Here is a 17967-nt window from a genome sequence, read left to right on the forward strand (position 1 = left end):
GAGCTCCATGAGATAGAAGCTCCTTTACTTAGGACTTTGCCCTAAATGTCTCTTCATCTCGCAGTTAACTTGTATCCTTTAAGGTATCCTTTATTAAACTAGCAAACATGTTTTCCTGAGTTCTGTGAGCCGCTCTAGTAAATTAATCGAACCTAAGGGAGAGATCATGGGAACCTGCAATCTGTAGCCAGTAGGTCAGAAACACAGGCAACCTCCTGGGGCATCTGGAGTCGGGGGTAGAGGGCAGTCTTGTAGGATGGGAGCCCTTAACCTGGGAATCTGGTGCTGTCTCCGGGCACATAGCATCAGAATTGAGTTGTCCAATGCCCTGCTGGTGTTTGAGAATTGTTTGGTGTAAGCATGTGTGGGAAGACCCCCTCCTACATACTTACACACATTGGAATCAGGTCCGGGTACCGGAATGAAGTTGTACTAATATTACTGCTGTGTATAATTTATTATTATACATGTAAGTAGGAAAAAAATACACCATTGCATTTGGTGTCAGAGATGTGGCAGCCACCCAATGAAAATATGCTGGTCACATAGGTAATTTTAAATTTCTTAGTATCCATATTAAAAAAGCAGGTGAAATTAATTTTAATAACATTTCATTTAATTAAATATAAAAATATCATTTCAACTTATGATGAATATAAAAATTACTGAACTATTTTACATTGTTTTTCATACCAAGTTTTTGAAATCCAGTGTGCAATTTAACACTTCCATCATATCTCAATTTGGGCAATAAATTTCAATGGTAAAGTGAAATGTAGTTCCACCCAAATGATAAAGTTGTATTTAACAGAAGTATGTTACCCTGCTTCAGTTTTTAAATTTAAATTAATTAAAACATCCAGCAAAAAATAAGTGCCTCAGTCACAGTAGCCACATTTTGAAGTTCAACAGCCACACGTGGCTAGTGGCTACTTTTTAGATAGAGCAGTTTTGGACCTTCTCTTCTAAAGACCGTTTGCACTTCCAGGATACTTGTGGACCACATGAAGTTCATCTGCTTTACATGTCCCTCTGTTAAGAACTGTCATATTCACATTTTTAAAGCCAATTTACAGTTTAACAAAGCCAGCAAGTTACTTTCCCTGTGTTCACTGAACTTTATTCAAGTTTGCTTATGAATAGATTCCTCAGGCTAAAATCAAGCAACTTTATAGAGGGAAAGTAGGCTGTTGATTTGGACTTGGAAAAATGAGCTGGGATATAGTACACTTCTCTCTATCACTATCTTCGGGTGTGATCACAGGATTTAACTTCTAGATATTAGGGTCACCGATTTTCACCTTCCCGGCAAGCCATCCCCAGGGTCTGTACTTCTCAGGGCACATAAAGCTCTCTTAAAAAACAAGCCGCGGAACTTTCATAGCCAGGGCTTTATCCAAAGTCCCCCTTCCGTTTTTAACCGGAGCAACAGCTTGTCAATTCAAAATTTCTGGAGAGAGAAATGCATCCACTACAAAACACGCACGCCGAGCAAGCCTTTGCTGGGTACTGTTCGAAATCCCGACGACTACTCCCCCAGAACCTTGGTAGCTCAATCGCTGCGCCGGCTCCCGCTCGCCTCAGCAAGCCCGCGCGCCAGACTCCGGGCAGCCGACTCCGCCCGTCGGGGCGGTCCTGCGGGCCCGGGGGCGTGTCCTGCTCGGGGGCGGGCCGGGGAGGGCCAGGAGGCGGAAGTTCCCGCGGGCGGAGGGGGACGGCGCTCGCACCGCAAGTCACTTGTCAGTGCTCGTCTTCGCGGGACGCTGCGCGGCGCGGGCCCCAGGTGAGTGGCCGTCCGCCGGGGATACGCGCTTCTGACCTCCCGCGGTGCTCCGGACGCGGGGAGGGAAGCTGGCCTGGGGAGAAGGGGGCGCGCTCGCGAGCGGGTGACTCCTCAGGTGCTCTCTGGGCTCGGAGCGACTGAGGTGGAGAGCGGCGTGGGAGAGGAGCGGCCAGGAAAGGGCGGCGCGGGAGCGGGCGCGAGCGCGAGGCCAGGGACTGACGCTGGCAGCCCCCGGGGCCCGGGCCGGCGCGGGCAGGACGCGGGAGCGGGGCGCCCGGAGCGGGTGGCAGGGCGGACGCGACCGGGCGCCGGGAGCCTCCGCACCGCGCCGTCGGGTACCCGCCTTGGTGTCCGGGTACAGCCGCGTCCGGCGCGAGCCTCTTGGGGTGAAGAGAGGAAACGGGAAAGGCGTGTTACTTTTTGTTGGCTTTCACGTTACTGCGAAGTGTTTATTTCCTCCCAAATATTTACAGTTGTGTAACCTGTTTGGGGAAAACTTCCGTGCAACCAGAAATAAAGTTCATTAAAAAACAATTTAATATTGCGTAGTTGGGACTTTTCTAAGACTGCCGTTAGTGAGTTTGACAATAAGTGGAAAAAGGAAGGGCGTACGGACAGGGCAGAGCTTGGAAAGAAAATTCGTGGCTGTGCTGGGCAGGGCAAGTCAAGTCTAGGGTAAGATCGCCAGATCCTAACCCAAGTCCGCCTTCCCGACGGTGAGGACGTCGGAATCCGCCTGCACGGAAACAGCCCTCTTGGAAGCCTTATTTGGCGAACAGAGCAAGGCGTGAACCTCTGCTGGAAAACTCCCGCCAGCTGCTTTCATCTTGTGCCTGTGGCTTTGCTTCTTCAGCCCGACCTCCATTATCTGTCAATCTGGGGAAAAAGATAATCTCAAGATTCTGCTCTTTAATTTTAAACCCTTGTCCCTCTAAACAGTTAATCACGAGTTCACCTTTCTTTTTTTCCACCCACCGAAGAAGCTGGATACAACTGTGGGAAATAACCAAGCTTCCTTCCCTAGTACTAGAGTGAAGACATTATTGAGACTTGATTTCCTCTGAAAGACAATCAAGAACTATATAGAAGTTCCAACATTTTCTGTGTTTGAAAGCAGAATAGGCTGCTCGCTGTTTTCTGTCTGCTTGGGATTTTAGGAAGAGTTTAGGTACTAACAACCAAATAGAGGAGAACAGGAAAAGTCCAATAATAATATTATCATTGCGTAGGGATCAGAATGTTTTAAGGGAAATGAAGCTAGCAGAGAGAGAATACTAGAAATGAAAAGACACTGACTAGAAATGAACTGACTGGTTCTGTAGCGTGGCTGTGACCTTGTCAAATTCTAGAAATTTTAATCAAGCGAAGTGGGGAAGGGAACGCCCAAGTAAAGGGAAGTTGAATGTACATGGGTTGATATATAAATTAAGTACATTTTCTTGTAGGGAACAATGGGGCCAGAGGAAGCTGAGCTTAACTTTCACATTGTTCTCCTGACACAAGTTAAAAATTAAAAAAGGAGGGGGTAGGCTGCCTATGAAACCTCTATTGGCTTTGCATGTGCTTCTTTCTATCGTATACCAACCAGTATCAGTACTTCTCTACTAGTTCTGTGAAAATCTTCTCCTTTGTTGTAGTGGGAAAGCAGTGTGGGCCCCCTGTTTCCTCTGTATTGTTCATTTTTCACCTATATCTAAAGGTTTGACTTGTGGCATGGCCGCTGGGTCTTTTTAGTGCCCTGAACTGTTAGAGCAGTACTAAAATAATGTATTATTGCCTAGTACTTCATCGCACTGTATGCCAGTGGGAAGCTCATTCTATTTCTGGGTAGATGCAGTGCAGATTTTCACTGATTAATTTTTCCTTGAGAACTAATTTGAAAGTTGTGCCTCATTTTTTGCCTTATGAGAAGATGTAATCTGTTTGCTTTTAATATATCCAGTGGCTCAGATATTTAAATCTGCCAATATTAAGTTGGTGTGATCAGAAAGAAGTTCTGAATAGGCTAAAAAAAGGGAAAAGTTTTTTAGATAGGTAATATAAGGTGATGATTTGGTTGAACAGCACAGATTTTCCAAGGAAGTGTGTCTCAAACAGCGTTTAAAAAAACCTTTTTAAAATTGTGGATTTGTACATTCATTAACGTTTTAATACTTTAAGGGGGTAAATACTATGTTTCTTGGTATTACATTTTAGAAAATCCTCCTTGCTTCTAATTTCTCCCATGCACAGATAACCACCATAACAACCAAGACCAAACTCTGGTCATACACTGGTTTTTTATTATATGAAAGTACTGCTACGGGAGTCATTATGAGTGTAAAACACAGCAGAAAAGACACTGAAGCACTGGTTCTTTTCTGAAGCTCTAGTTCCCTTTCATGCATTAAGATTAAACCCGTATTCCTGCCATGTTTAGCCTAATTCTCTGTGTGGTAAATGCTTACTCTGCTTCGCCTATGTGGTGTGCGAATAGAATAAAAAGCAGATTCTGACTGAAATAACAGTGTGCTAAATTATTACCTATGATTGCCTGTCTGAAGGAAAAGTAAATGTTACTTTTAGTGTGGAAATGCCACTTTCCTTAAAAGAGGATATACAAGTTTTAGTTTAGGATTGGGGAGAATGGTGCATTGAAAAGCAGTTTTTCATTTTAAAGGGTTTAGTGTTTGGAGAGCATGAATGAGAGTATGTGAGTTGGCCCTTTTCATATGTTAGAATAACTTAGAATCTAAGTAAGTGAAATTGAAGGCAAACTTCAATTTTTGCCTGCCAACTGCAAAAATTACTTTCAGTTAAACCTGAAATATAAAGTCTTGTTCGTTCTTCTGTATATAACAAAGTGTTGCAAAGTACTTTGAGTTAAAATTTGTATGCAAGAAGCCACAAATTGTAGCTAGTCCTAAAACTGATCAAGTGTCTAGAAATATATTCTGATATGGAATTTTTAGGCTATGGAAATTGGTGTGAGTCAAGAAATTGTATATAGCTCATAGATTCCTTTTCTTAGACTGAAAGGAGAACTTAATATAACCTTATTTTGTATATCTTCTCATTTGCCCAAAATAAAATACTGAACATAATTTAGTTGGGTTTATATTAAGTACATTTAAATATGTACTAGGTCTTCAAACAAACATTTTTGTTAACCAGATAATTTTCTTTCACAGTTTCTTTCATTTTCTGGGATTGGACTTTGAGCCATTAGAACCATGAGCAACTACAGTGTGTCCTTGGTTGGCCCAGCTCCTTGGGGTTTCCGGCTGCAAGGTGGCAAGGATTTCAACATGCCTCTGACAATCTCAAGTGTAAGCAAACTTTACAGATTTTATTACATATCTTCATTCAGTGCTTAGTCCTGGGAACCTCAGGGCTGAGGTGAATTCTCTGGATGACCTGTACTCATTAACAATTGCTTATGGGATTTAATCTCAGCAAATTTAGTTATCTGTAATTCAGGATGTGGTGCAGAGGGAATTTAATAATGGCCACTGATTTCAATTAAGCTTATTTTCAGTGTCACCTATCTTATTAATAGGTTACTTTTAGTGTGGAAATGCCACTAAGGGACAGAATCCAAATCTTTGAATTGATACTAATTTGGAGAATTCCCTGGACCTTTTTTTCTTCATATGAAACATTACAAGTTTGCACCTACGGGATTTTTACAGTTCCTTTCAGCTCCAAAAAGTGTTCATTAAAAACACTTTGTTGATCAGTATTGGATAAAATGACTGTTTTTGGTGTGATTTCCTCTCTCAATTTCTGTTTAAAGTGATAGCCAACAGTAAAATGGCCAGAAGTTCCTAACCTTTGAGGAGGAATTGAAGGGCTTGGATTTCCAACTAGATACTCAGCCTAAGAAAATAATTGAGTTTGGCTGTTTACCTCATTATGGATTTAGTTTGAGTGTATTCTCTGTATAATAATTTTAAGGATATATTTTCATAATGATGATGATACTGATGAGGGGAGTAATTACAGCTTTCATTTATTGAGGCTTGACTATGTGTCAGGCACTGTTTTGCTTTCATCACCAGTAGGTAATTACTGCTATTAATTACTGGTATAACTTTCCAGGATTTTTTTTTGGGGGGAGGTATATTCAAATAAATATCAATATCTACTCCTCTTTTACTTACATGGTAGCATATTACAAATGCTGTACCAAATCTTGCTTTTTTTCTCAACAATTTACCATGGATAACGTTCCCTATTAATATATAGTTTTTTATTTTTTTTAAACAAGTGTATAAAATTCTCTTGAAGGGAAGTACTGTTCATATAAACCAAATGAAGCATATTTATATTGTTTCTGGTATTGCTATTACAGTTGTTGCAGTGGATACCATGTATACATAATTATATATACTATATAAACATATACATTTTTTTGATAAGCATGTGCAAATTAATACTTCTCTGCAATGTATGAAAATACCTACTCTTCCCACAGCCTTACCAGCAAACGTTTGGATTTTTGTCAAGTGCTTGTATCATCTCATTTAATTCTCGTGCCAACCTGTGAAATAGTGGTATTATTCCCACTTCCCACTGTACAGAACTGTGCTGTAAGCGCACATGGCTGGTGTTGGAGAGCTGGCTTTCAAGCAGTTATGCTATGCTGCTTCCCTAATAATAAACTTTATCTTACATTTAGCTATACAGTTTTTCAAATCAGATGTTTAAAAGGTCATTGTTTAATATTATATGTATGTATGTATGAATATGTATACACATACTGCTTCTTACATTTATCCAACTTGATTTTGAAGGATTAAAAAAATAAGTTTGTAACACTGACATATCTGTATTAAAATAGTGCAAATTCCAGTTTACTAATGAAGTTTTCCTTGTTTCTTGTCTCTGGATTTTTAAGTAGTTATCTTCATCACCAATTTCTGTGTAGATACCAGTTAATTAGATTTTACAAGGAAATACATGTATGTAATCCAGCCAGCAAGTGTCAATACTTTTCATGGTTGGATGAATTTTTAAATCTAAAGCATCCATGTGCAGATGTGTCTTGTGATTTATTCCTGTTTGAACAGACATTTTTTTTTCTTTTCTGCAACTGAAGCTTTATTATAAGGAAATGAACAGTATTTGAATATTATCTGTTTTTATGTTCTGTGTTATTTTATATTAAGTTTGAATATCCTACTTAATGATTATGGAGTAGACTGTAATAATTGTTTAGTTTAAAACACTTAATATTTTTTGCGGGGCAAAAAAATGTCTAGAAACCAATCGACACCTAACTGAAACAAAGTTACTAGTTACTTTGTTGTTTGGTAACAGGAATGCAAATGGAATGTAAATTTTGTGGTACCAGGCCTTTAAAAAAATGTTGTGTGTGCTTCAGTTCCCTGGCATAGGGTTTGAGGCCCAGCTCCATGTTGTGATGCTGATAGAACAGAACACTGTGTACATGCATATGTGTCCTCCCCTGGCACAGAAGAAATGCTTTCCTTGTGTAGACAGAGTGCTAATTAAAGGATTTTGAACATACTGATTAAAAGAGACTATGGTAACAAAGCTGCTGAGTTATTTCTGTTCTCTTGCAAAAGTCTCTGCCATCCCCTGTGACCTTTTTGGGCCTTGTGCATTAGGGCATGCAATTCATTCTGGACTGGAGAGGATGGGAAGAGGAGGGGGAGGAGAGAAGGGAATGTTGGCCCAACTGTGCTGCAAGGCTGTTGGCCTTTCATTGTAGTTATTTTTAACCCCTTCTGTGGTTCAGTTCAAACATGCCTAGTAACATTGCCTAGTAAAGATGTGTAGCTAATAACTTATATTGAGGTAGTAGTATTATTAATGGTATACCTCATCTTAATCAGTTCTCTTGTATTTATTCTGCTTTAATTATGTAAAATTATTGGGATATGTTTCAGTGGCCACCCAATTATTTAATTAATAATATCAAGAAGCAATTAAAACTTGAAAGCATGCCTTCAACATGTAATTTAGTGATTCTCTTACTGTTTTACTTATGGTCTTGAATTGGAAAAGAAAAAAAATCACAAATTTGTGCTTGTTATGAACCTGCATGTTTATATTTAGAGTTCAAAAGTATAGTTTTTCCTCTGGTCAGGTATTGTGTTGAACTCCAAAGGGCTGTTTATGTTCCTTGTAACACTGGAGCTCTGTGATAGCAAATGCATTTGAGATAAATAAGCCATTGGCCAGGACTTGAACATTCTGTTTTCTTGAGATTTTGTTGTTGTTAGCATATGAATACGCTCAATGTACCTTGTATGTTAAAGCATGCAAACTGTACAGTTTTAGTATTTCACTCAAACTGGTTCATGACCTATATTGTATGACTTTTGCATACTTTTATTAGTAGATGGATTTCTCAGATAAGATTGGTGATTTCTGCAAACTTTTGAAAAGATCCTCGCATTACTGTAACTGCATAATCACATGTCATTGTCTTTAATTTCTTTTTCTTAAAATGGTTTGCGGGCTCTCCTTTTATGACCCTGTATTTATGAAATTGCCTTGAAGCCATGAAATGTGGGGATGGATTTCATTGTAGCAGTGTGGGTTTGCTGGTCTTTGCCAGTATGTTTTGTAAGAAGAAATAGGAGACTTCTTGTACAACTCGACCATATTTTGACAAGTTGATGTTCCTCATGATGGAATTACAAGGATAATAATGTATTTGTGAATAACAGTTTTTAAGTACAGCATCCTAAAGTTGAAATACTCTGCTGTGTGTTACCTTTTGATGTATGGTTAGAGTTTTTTTCTTAAATGTTAATATTTAGATTTCTTGATGATGCTCCCCCAGTGAATTCTCCATGAGCACATCTACGAAGATTCTTTAGGAGATAAGAATAAGGTCAGACATTTTAATACCTAAATAGTTATGATGTTGATTCTCAAGAGTCTGAGAAGGATCACTTGTTACCAACTCAGATGAGATTTTAGTTGGATTTGAAAACCAGAAAAAATTTACTATTTCCTGGAGTATGGAGCTGTGTCTGGGAGTATAACAGAATAGAGGAATACAGAGCCGTGAAACACTTGGCTGTGTATTCATTCATTCAGCAGTTAAAGGAATCATTTCCTTGAAGCCATTGAAGAAGATACAAAGTATTGGGAAGTACAAAGGTTGGAGAGAAAAGAAGTACAGTACTGGACAGTGTCATAAGACCTGTCAAAAGTCAATAGCTGTTGAAATTACAAAGATACAGATAAGTGTTTCTTAGTTTCAGGGGCATAGATCTCAGTATTTGTAGGGGTTAGCTTCCTACAGGAGAACTTAATGGAACTGGTCCTTGAAGGATGAAATTTGATCACCTCAAAGTCAACAATTCTCTGTTAGTTTTCAGTGCAATAAGATGAAGACTTTTCTTGCTATTGCTTGACTCCTGAAGCTGCGAATATAGCTGACTGATTCCCCAGACAGTCCAGCTGCAGTTTCCCTCCTAGAGGAGGATAGAAAGAGACTTTCAGTCCTTTCAAGCTGAAATGGGAGAACCATTCTACCTTGAATAAATGGGCCCATTGTTAATTTTAAGCTGTTGAGTATTTTCTTTTACATTCCCTCCCACTACCCTGTCATTATGCCAAGTTTGAAAGTTAATAATTTAGTTCTTGTAATTACATAATGTATATTTCGCCTCCTCTCTTTAAAGTATTACCTTTTGTTCAGGGTTCAGAGACCTGTCTTTTCCTACATGGCAGTTTTCTGCCATTGTGGTCACAAACATAAAGAATCTCAAGGTAATTCTGAAGATAATTTTCTGGTCTATTCTAAAGAAATGAAAAATATCTATGTTTTGTTGTAAATTAAATTTTTAAAAAAAGGGTATGCTTTTTTAGATTTTAATGGATGTTGGGCATTTTGGAAAGTCATTAGTTAAAATAAGAATTTTACTGGTATGCAGCTCTTTTGTAGCTGATGGAGGAAACAATATTGTAGAGGTTGGGTGAAGTAAGAGCTGCACTTCAGACTTAAGCAAAGGAGGTTTTTGTGTAACCTATTCACCTATGCATGGGTTGGTTACAATATCTACCTACTTAAATGGAGAAACTAAGCCTATAGATTTATTTGCAGTTATTTTTGAGAACCTTAAAGGCAAAGAGCTTGTCTTTCTGATGGTTGTTGGTCAGGTGGCAGTGTAGACACACATTTAACCACTTGTCCTTGTCCACAATACCCTGTTTGCAGTAGTTCTTGCCCAAGTATACCACTGGTCCAGTCATGGCCTTTTCCCCCAGTTACTGCTGGATGGAGGAGAAATCCGATATGACTGAGAATCAAACATTGCCCTGGACAAAAAAGGGATTGTTTCTTTGGTGTCTTATAAGGAGTAATTATGTTTCAGCTGTAGAAATACTGAGTATGTAACATAAAACTTGACAGAGTAAGACCTTAGCATGTGAAATATTAATGTATGTACACATTGCAAGTAAATGGCATAATAATGGGAATGAAAAGAGAAAATTATTAATTTAAGCAACTAATAAACAGCGACCACAGCGATCTCTAGTGCAGGTATTCTAGGTACAGAGCCATTAGATAGCCCTGTTTGGATTGTGGTTTTGGTATTTTAATTACAGAGTGGGAAAATCACTTTTCTAGTACAGCTACTCAGTTTTTATTAAGATTTTTTTTTCTAAGTAACAGTATTTCTGAATGGACAGAGCAGACAGTATTGCATGATTGTTTAAAGGTAGGTTTGGAAGAATTCTGTGTAATGTTAAAACTGATTCTTTCAAGTCCTATATTCTCTCCCCCCATCTCCTGCACCTTGTATTTTTTTCTTTCTTGTTGCGTAAGTGGAAGTTCTCTACCATTCCTGTAAATAAATACTCAAATTTTTTTTTTTACAGCTGATGTTGCCATCCATTTTGTGTGACAATTACTGGAACAAAGTTCATCAACCTTTTTGGCATATAGTACTCCCAGCAGGGCTAAGCAATTATAGTAAATGTCCCTTATAGGTCTAAATGGAGGAAAGTAAAATGAAGTGGTAAAGATAAAATGAGGGAATGAAAAAGAACAAGTAAGATGGAAGGAGAAAAGATAGAGGCAGTTTTAAAAAGGTCACAGTGGGAATACTTATCTACTGGGTCACATTTGCTAATCAATCTTAACACTTCTTTCAAGTTTGGTTAATTTATGCTCTAAGTAAGACATTCATATGGTTTGAAATTCAAAAGATTAAAGATGAAATTAAAATTCAAAAGGTCCTCACTACCCCCATTTCAATATAATTTCCTTAAAAATGTCTTTTTATATGTTTCTCCTTAAAAAAGTGTTTGGCATCTTGCTTCTTTCACTTAGCCCCAAATCAGTAAATTTATTTTCATTCTTTTTACACAGCTGCATTGTTTGGATTTATCATAACTTACTTAGCCAGGTCCTATTGATGGGCAACCAGGGTGCTTCTAGTCTTTTTCCTTTACTGACACTGCACTGTAGTTCTGCACACACACACACACACACACACACACACACACACACACACACAATCTATTATATGTACACATGTATCTATATATGTATATATATTGCATGTATATATGCATATCTGTCAGGTAAGTTCCTAGAAATGGAATTGCTGAGTCAAAGGGCTCTATGGATATTGCCAAATATCTCTATAAAGACACTCTTACCCACATGAGAATATGAGAATACTGGTTTCCTCATACCTATGCTAGCACATGTTTCAACAGACTTTGATCTTTTCTAATCAGATGGGCCAGTTTCCACCTTTCTCCTTTTTTACAGGGCTTAATCACAGGTATTCTACCAAGGTTTCTGTTTTTAAGTGGTTCATTGTTTTTCATTTTGCATGAGAATATAGTAAATGTGCTGCCTTACTTTAAATGATACTATTAATTTTTAGGGGTAGTATTGGAATTTTTCATCCAGAACTTTAATGAATTATTATCTATCATTTATTTCCTGTTTCTAGATGGATTTCCTCTCTGTGTTAACATGTTACTTCCCATTACATGGTGAAGATTTTTCATTGTTGAACAGTTTTTGGCATAGTGCCCTGTCAGACTTCCTGAAAAATTATGCAAATCACATACAGATTCAAGGTTGTTACCTTTGGAGTTTCTCCAGTAGCCTGTTACAGTATGATGTCGAATCCCACTCTTCCCCCGCTCCCTTTAAATGTTGGGGCGGGGAGACTGACCATTATGAAGTGTTCGGAATGGTCTAGGGACATTGTAAAACTCACTCTTAGGAGCCTCACTGTGTTTTCGTTGTTAACCTTTATTAGCCAGTGGAGCTTAACTGAGGTCCGAAAGGGTTATGGAGCGTTCTGTAGCACCATCAGTCTGGCATTATGAAGGCATACTAATGTGTGGCACAGTATGTTTATTCAGTTTACCTGGGTATATGCAGCAGAATGTATGTGCTGGTAACCTTGGTGATAAAAAAGTAAGGATGCCAGGGATGTTTCTGTGTTTTGTCATTAAAGATGGGGAAAGGAGGGATTACTTTTTAGTGTGTTGCTGTAAATTTTTAAATATAAAGAGTTTGAAACTAGATAAGCATTTGCACCCTTTGTAATTTGAATTGTGTGACTTATTAAACATTTTTTCCTGGGATCCAAAAATTGATTTAACAATGGACAATGTTCTTTATATAACTTTTTTGGAAAATATGGTTTTACCGAAAGAGGAAACGGTCATTTTAATGATATTAACAATTGACACAATTTACTATTAATTCAGTCAGGGATTTAAGTGTTGTGATTTGGTTCCATTGAGGAGCCACTTAATTAGCCCAATATTTCTCAAATGATTTCTGAGATACTAACTTTTAGAAATGGTGTAATTAAAAAATTTAGAAAGGTTGTATAAATCTCTACAAAAGGAGATTGTGTTGGATATGTTCTGAAAGTATTTCTCTTCTTGAGCAAGGTAGTGGAGGTAAATGTCCTTTAGGAAACAAATGCTTTATCCCTTAAATAAGGAACCCTTACGCATGTTCTGGAGAAAAACATTAAATAGAAGTACAAGTGTTGTTACATATGTAATTTTCAAGATTGTGGACATTCCCTTGAAGTATCTCTGTTATTAACTTCCAAATATTCTACAGATGGTTCTTTTGACCTTTTTATACTAGGCATTTTTGCTTATGTGTGCCTCCATTCTGGAAGATTCTAGTTAGTTGGTATCCAATTCTAAGTATAATATTTTGATATTTTAGTAGATAAAGTTTCCAAAGTTCATCAATCTCTTATTTGGATACTCAGGCACCTTGTTTAGGCAGGAATTCCAAAATCCTACTTTTAATAACACATTACTTCCCTATTTAAGATATATTAAGGGCTACCTGTTATCTGTTGAATTATTGCTTGATTACTCTGCCTGGTATTCAGGCTGTATTTAAATGGGCCCGTTTAATACAACTAAGTTTATGGTCCAAAATGCCCATTTTGAACTCCAAAGTCCTTGGTTTCTTTATGCACATTCCCTTTGTTTCTTCTTATCTTTAAAGCCTATCCATCCTTCTGGGTATGTTCATATACTAAGTGCTCTTTGAATGTTTGACTACTACTACTTACTTGGGTCTCCTATCTTTCCTATGTTAAATAATAATAATAATAATGAAAATATGCTAACATTATTGAACTCTTGTTATTGTCTAGGCCCTGCTCTAAATGTTTTGCACGTTTGATTAAGTAATCCTCATAACAACCCTCTGAGGAAGTATGGTTTTAAATATTTGATTTACACATGAAGAAGCTGAGGGACAGAGAAGTTAAAAAACATGCCCAAAGTTATACTACTAGTAATTGGTTAGGCTTAGGATTTGAGACCAGTCAGACTGAATAGTAATAAGACTTTTGGCCAATATTTCTGGGAGTAGATGACAGCTTTCACCACCGATAGCCAGTTTGTGTTTCTTAAAGAAAGAATGCATGCCATAGACTTGTATATATTCAAATAACTGAGCTGATTAAGAAAAAAATGTGACTGGTTTCCAAACTACTTATCAAAATCATCAATGAGATTTTTTAAAATGTAGATTCTTGGCCGCAGACTTTGATTTTGGGATATTTAGAGGTTCTCACATGTTTTCTGGATGTTTCTCTTGTGCAATTTGAGTTCTGTTTTGCACACTAATGTTTGAAAACCAATGTAGCTTTGCTTTATTAAAAAAATTTTTTTTTAGTATTTTTATTCTGGGTCTTTTGTTGCTTAAATAATTTCAGCAAAAAATTAAGCCTAAGCTACAGTGGAACAGCCATTGACTAAATAATGTTGGCTTTTTGTAGCCAACAATCTTTTTCCCATTTTTCAGAGTTCAGATACCATAGGTCAGATCCTTTTAGGAAATAAATGGCTGTTTTACTATATGACATCAGGGCTTAGTTGTCTTTATGATGCTCTAAGTATCTTTGTGATGAAAATTAGAGCATTTTGATGTTGGCAAACTACTTGTAATATTTTAGTACTGTAAAATTTAATCATGAAGGTTCAATTTACCAAAGATTTCTGGAGGAATCTTTGCCTGTACTAGGTTTTGTATTACATCTCATTACTAAACTGAAGTGGTAACCTTTAAGTTAAAAAGCACTAGTTAGTCTTTTTAAGGCCATGTACCAGAGATAAATTCACATTTTTGCTCTTCATATTAGGTCTCACAGCAGTATGGTTTTGGTACATCTAAATGGATAATATACTCTGTTAAATCATGATGTTCTTTCACCAGAACAAAAATGCTGTACAATTTGGGTCTTAATTTACTCAAGATCCTATTAGAATTCCCAGGATTTGTAAAATAACTATGACTGATGGTCATAATGAAAATAGAGGACAAATGGGAAGCTGGGTTGCAATTACAGTCAAGCTTCTAGATTTGTTAGTGTGCATGACTGATAGAATTAACTGATGAAACATTTTTTTTTTGATCCTAGTAAGGGTTAAGCTTCTAGGAAATGTCCCAGAGGTTACATGATATAAAAGCCCCTTTGCCTCTCAAGGTACAGTCTTCCTGTGTGTCAGTTAGAATTTGTTTTCTATGTATTTGATCCATCAGTTCTGCTCTGTCCTTTAGTGTAATGTACAACAAGGGCACTCCTCTTTCATATAGCCTTTTAAAATAGGTGACTGAGTGATATTTTCCTTTGAGTCTTGCGGATATTCTGTAGGAAGCCATTTCTTCAAATGTTTCTTTCATGACAGTTTGTCTCTTTTCACATCTGGGCATTTGTCTGTAAAAGTAGTTCAGTTTTTAAATGTATCTTTAGAAATAAATCTGACACCTTAGATACATGAAGAGCGTGCAGAAGTATAGTTAGTAACAACAATTTTGTGGGGATGGTGTGGGGTTTAGAAGTTGCTCTGGGCAGTGGGTTTGATGGAACTGTCAGTGTTTTCTCAGTATACTTTTCAGTTTGAAATTTTTACAATATATATGTGTTTTGTTTAAAAAGAGAAAGAAAACTAAAACTGGCGTATTCTTTGTACATGTGCAAACTTAGGCTTCTCTGGACATATAGGGAGGTTAAGAAAGCCTAAGAGGGGCAGGTATTTGTATGTGTGCTGTTTGTATGAAAGATCAAGGAACCTCATGGGAAAGAATTAAGGAAACAGATAATTGAGGTATTTTTAACCATGGTCCTTGGAGGTTATATTATTATTTTTGTTACCTTTTAGGAGAGATGGCTAAGTTCTTGGTATAGGAGTGTATGTCCTCTTGGTATCATCTTTTGGCACTGCACTTCTCCTGAGTGACTCATGATACAGCCCAGAGAGGAGAAGCTGTTAGGCAACACATATTTATTGATCTCTTACTGTATATTAGGCCTGGGTGTAGAAGGTGGTTCTCTATTTTCAGACATGGAACATACTATGAATAGAGAAGGAGCTTGGAAGTAGGAGAGGACATATATGTAATCAGATCTAGGAAAAGACAGCAGTAACATGTACACTGACCATACAACCTGTGTCGGGATAGCAGGTGTGGGGTAAATGACAGAAATCCCACCTAGCCTTAGTTCATTTACATATTAATAGGTTTTTACCACCGCAGAGCCTCCCGTAGATCCAGGGCAAGGGGTGGGGAGAAAACGACCATTTTCTCCTCCCCTCTGTTCTTGGTAGATACTTGGTCGGGTGTCTGCCAGTCACCAAGGACTTGCCAGTGGAGTTCCTCCTGAAAGAGGCTAGCGGTAAGTAGAGAATGCCTTGAGGCACCAGAGCATGAGTAGCGGTGGTTGGAGGATATGAGCGGGTTGGGCCTAGCAAGTGAATTTGAGCAAGCTGTGAGCAATATAAAAATGGTTTCTCCCAACCTACCCTTTCCCTTGACTTACTCGGGTTTCACTGGTTTCATAGGGAATTCTCTCAGGGCCGGAAACACTCTTCCCCCTGGAGCTACAGCAGGGAATTTCTAGAGCAGAATCTGTAGAATCCATGCTGGGTTGGTACTGGCACAAGAACAGACCAATAGCACAGTGGGACGGAATAGAGTCCAGATATTATTAACCCAAGCATATATAGTCAATTAATATACAATAAAGAAGCCATGGATGTACAATGGGGAAATGACAGCCTCTTCAGCAGCCGGTATTGGCAAAACTGGATAGCTAAATGTAACAGAATGAAACTAGATTACTGTCTAACTCCATACACAAAAGTAAACTGGAAATGGATCAGAGACCTGAATGTCAGTCAGGAAACCGTAAAAGGCTTAGAAGAAAACATAGGCAAAACTCTTGAGCATAAATACGAGCAACTTCTTCATGAACATATCTCCCTGGGCAAGGGAAACAAAAGCAAAAATGAGCAAGTGGGACTATATCAAATTAAAAAGGTCTGTACAGCAAAGGACACCATCAGTAGAACAAAAAGACATCCTACAGTATGGGAGAATATATTCATAAATGACATATCTGATAAGGGGTCGACATACAAAATATATACAGAGCTCATGCGCCTCAACAAATGAAAAGCAAATAATCCAATTAAAAAATGGGCAGAGGATCTGAACAGACATTTCTCCAAAGAAGAAATTCAGATGACCAACAGACACATGAAAAGATGCTCCACATCGCTTGCCATCAGAGAAATGCAAATTAAAACCACAATGAGATATCACCTCACACCAGTTAGGATGGACAGCATCCAAAAGACAAACAACAACAAATGTTGGTGAGGTTGTGGAGAAAGGGGAACCCTCCGACACTGCTGGTGGGAATGTAAACTAGTTCAACCATTGTGGAAAGCATCATGGAGGTTGCTCAGAAAACTCAAAACAGAAATACCATTTGACCCAGGAATTCCACTCCTAGGAATTTACCCCAAGAATGCAGGAGCCCAGTTTGAAAAAGACATATGCACCCCTATGTTTATCACAGCATTATTTACAATAGCCAATAAATGGAAGCAACCTAAATATCCATCATTAGATGAATGGATAAAGATGATGTGGTAAATATACACAATGGAATATTATTCAGCCACAAGAAGAAAACAAATCCTACCATTTGCAACAACATGGATGGAGCTAGAGGGTATTATGCTCAGTGAAATAAGCCAGGCTGAAAAAGACCAGTACCAAATGATTTCACTCATCTGTGGAGTATAAGAACAAAGAAAAACTGAAGGAACAAAACAGCAGCAGACTCACAGAACCCAAGAATGGACTAACAGTTACCAAAGGGAAAGGGATTGGGAAGAAGAGTGGGGAGGGATAAGGGAATAAGAGGCATTACATAATGTAGGGGTGGACCACGGGGAAGGCAGTATAGCAGAGAGAACACAAGTAGTGACTCCATAGCATCTTACTACGCTGATGGACAGTGACTATAATGGGGTATGTGGTGGGGACTTGATAATGGGGGGAATCTAGTAACCACACTGTTGCTCATGTAATTGTATATTAATGATACCAAAAAAAACCCCAGAATCCATGGTGGAGACATAAATAGCAGCAGCAGTGTTTGCTATAACTGCATCTGGGCGTGGAGTCATTTATTCAGTATCATAATTGATACTGGTCTAGGCACTGATAATACAGAGATAAGTAAAACCAAGTCCTTTGTGTTAGGGACCTTATATTCTAGTGAGGGGGACTGATAACTGAAAGTGTATAAATAAATAAGCAATGTAATCTAATAAGTGAAGTGCTAAGGAATAATTTGGGGAAGAGGAGGAGTGTCTGGGAGTAAGGGTTCTCCTTAAAAATTGGGCAGTTC

General features: G+C 38.1%; 1 protein-coding gene across 16 annotated transcripts in view; it reads left to right on the forward strand.

The window, feature by feature from the left end:
• Positions 1-1650: 1650 nt before the first annotated feature.
• The window catches only part of PDLIM5 (PDZ and LIM domain 5), a 211458-nt gene continuing 195141 nt past the window's right edge, over positions 1651-17967 (forward strand). For 10 of the 16 annotated variants that reach the window (XM_057502456.1, XM_036914096.2, XM_036914089.2 and 7 more), the window contains exons 1-2: positions 1652-1783; positions 4954-5091. In XM_057502456.1, the coding sequence (XP_057358439.1) occupies positions 4996-5091 (96 nt within the window). In that variant the 5' untranslated portion in view covers positions 1652-1783; positions 4954-4995. Of the gene's footprint in view, positions 1784-1810; positions 1899-4953; positions 5092-17967 lie in introns of those variants that run through there. The other 6 variants (XM_057502450.1, XM_057502452.1, XM_057502453.1 and 3 more) reach the window with 3 other exon arrangements.

Source organism: Manis pentadactyla, chromosome 5 (genome assembly GCF_030020395.1).
Source record: "Manis pentadactyla isolate mManPen7 chromosome 5, mManPen7.hap1, whole genome shotgun sequence".
NCBI classification, from domain to species: domain Eukaryota; kingdom Metazoa; phylum Chordata; class Mammalia; order Pholidota; family Manidae; genus Manis; species Manis pentadactyla.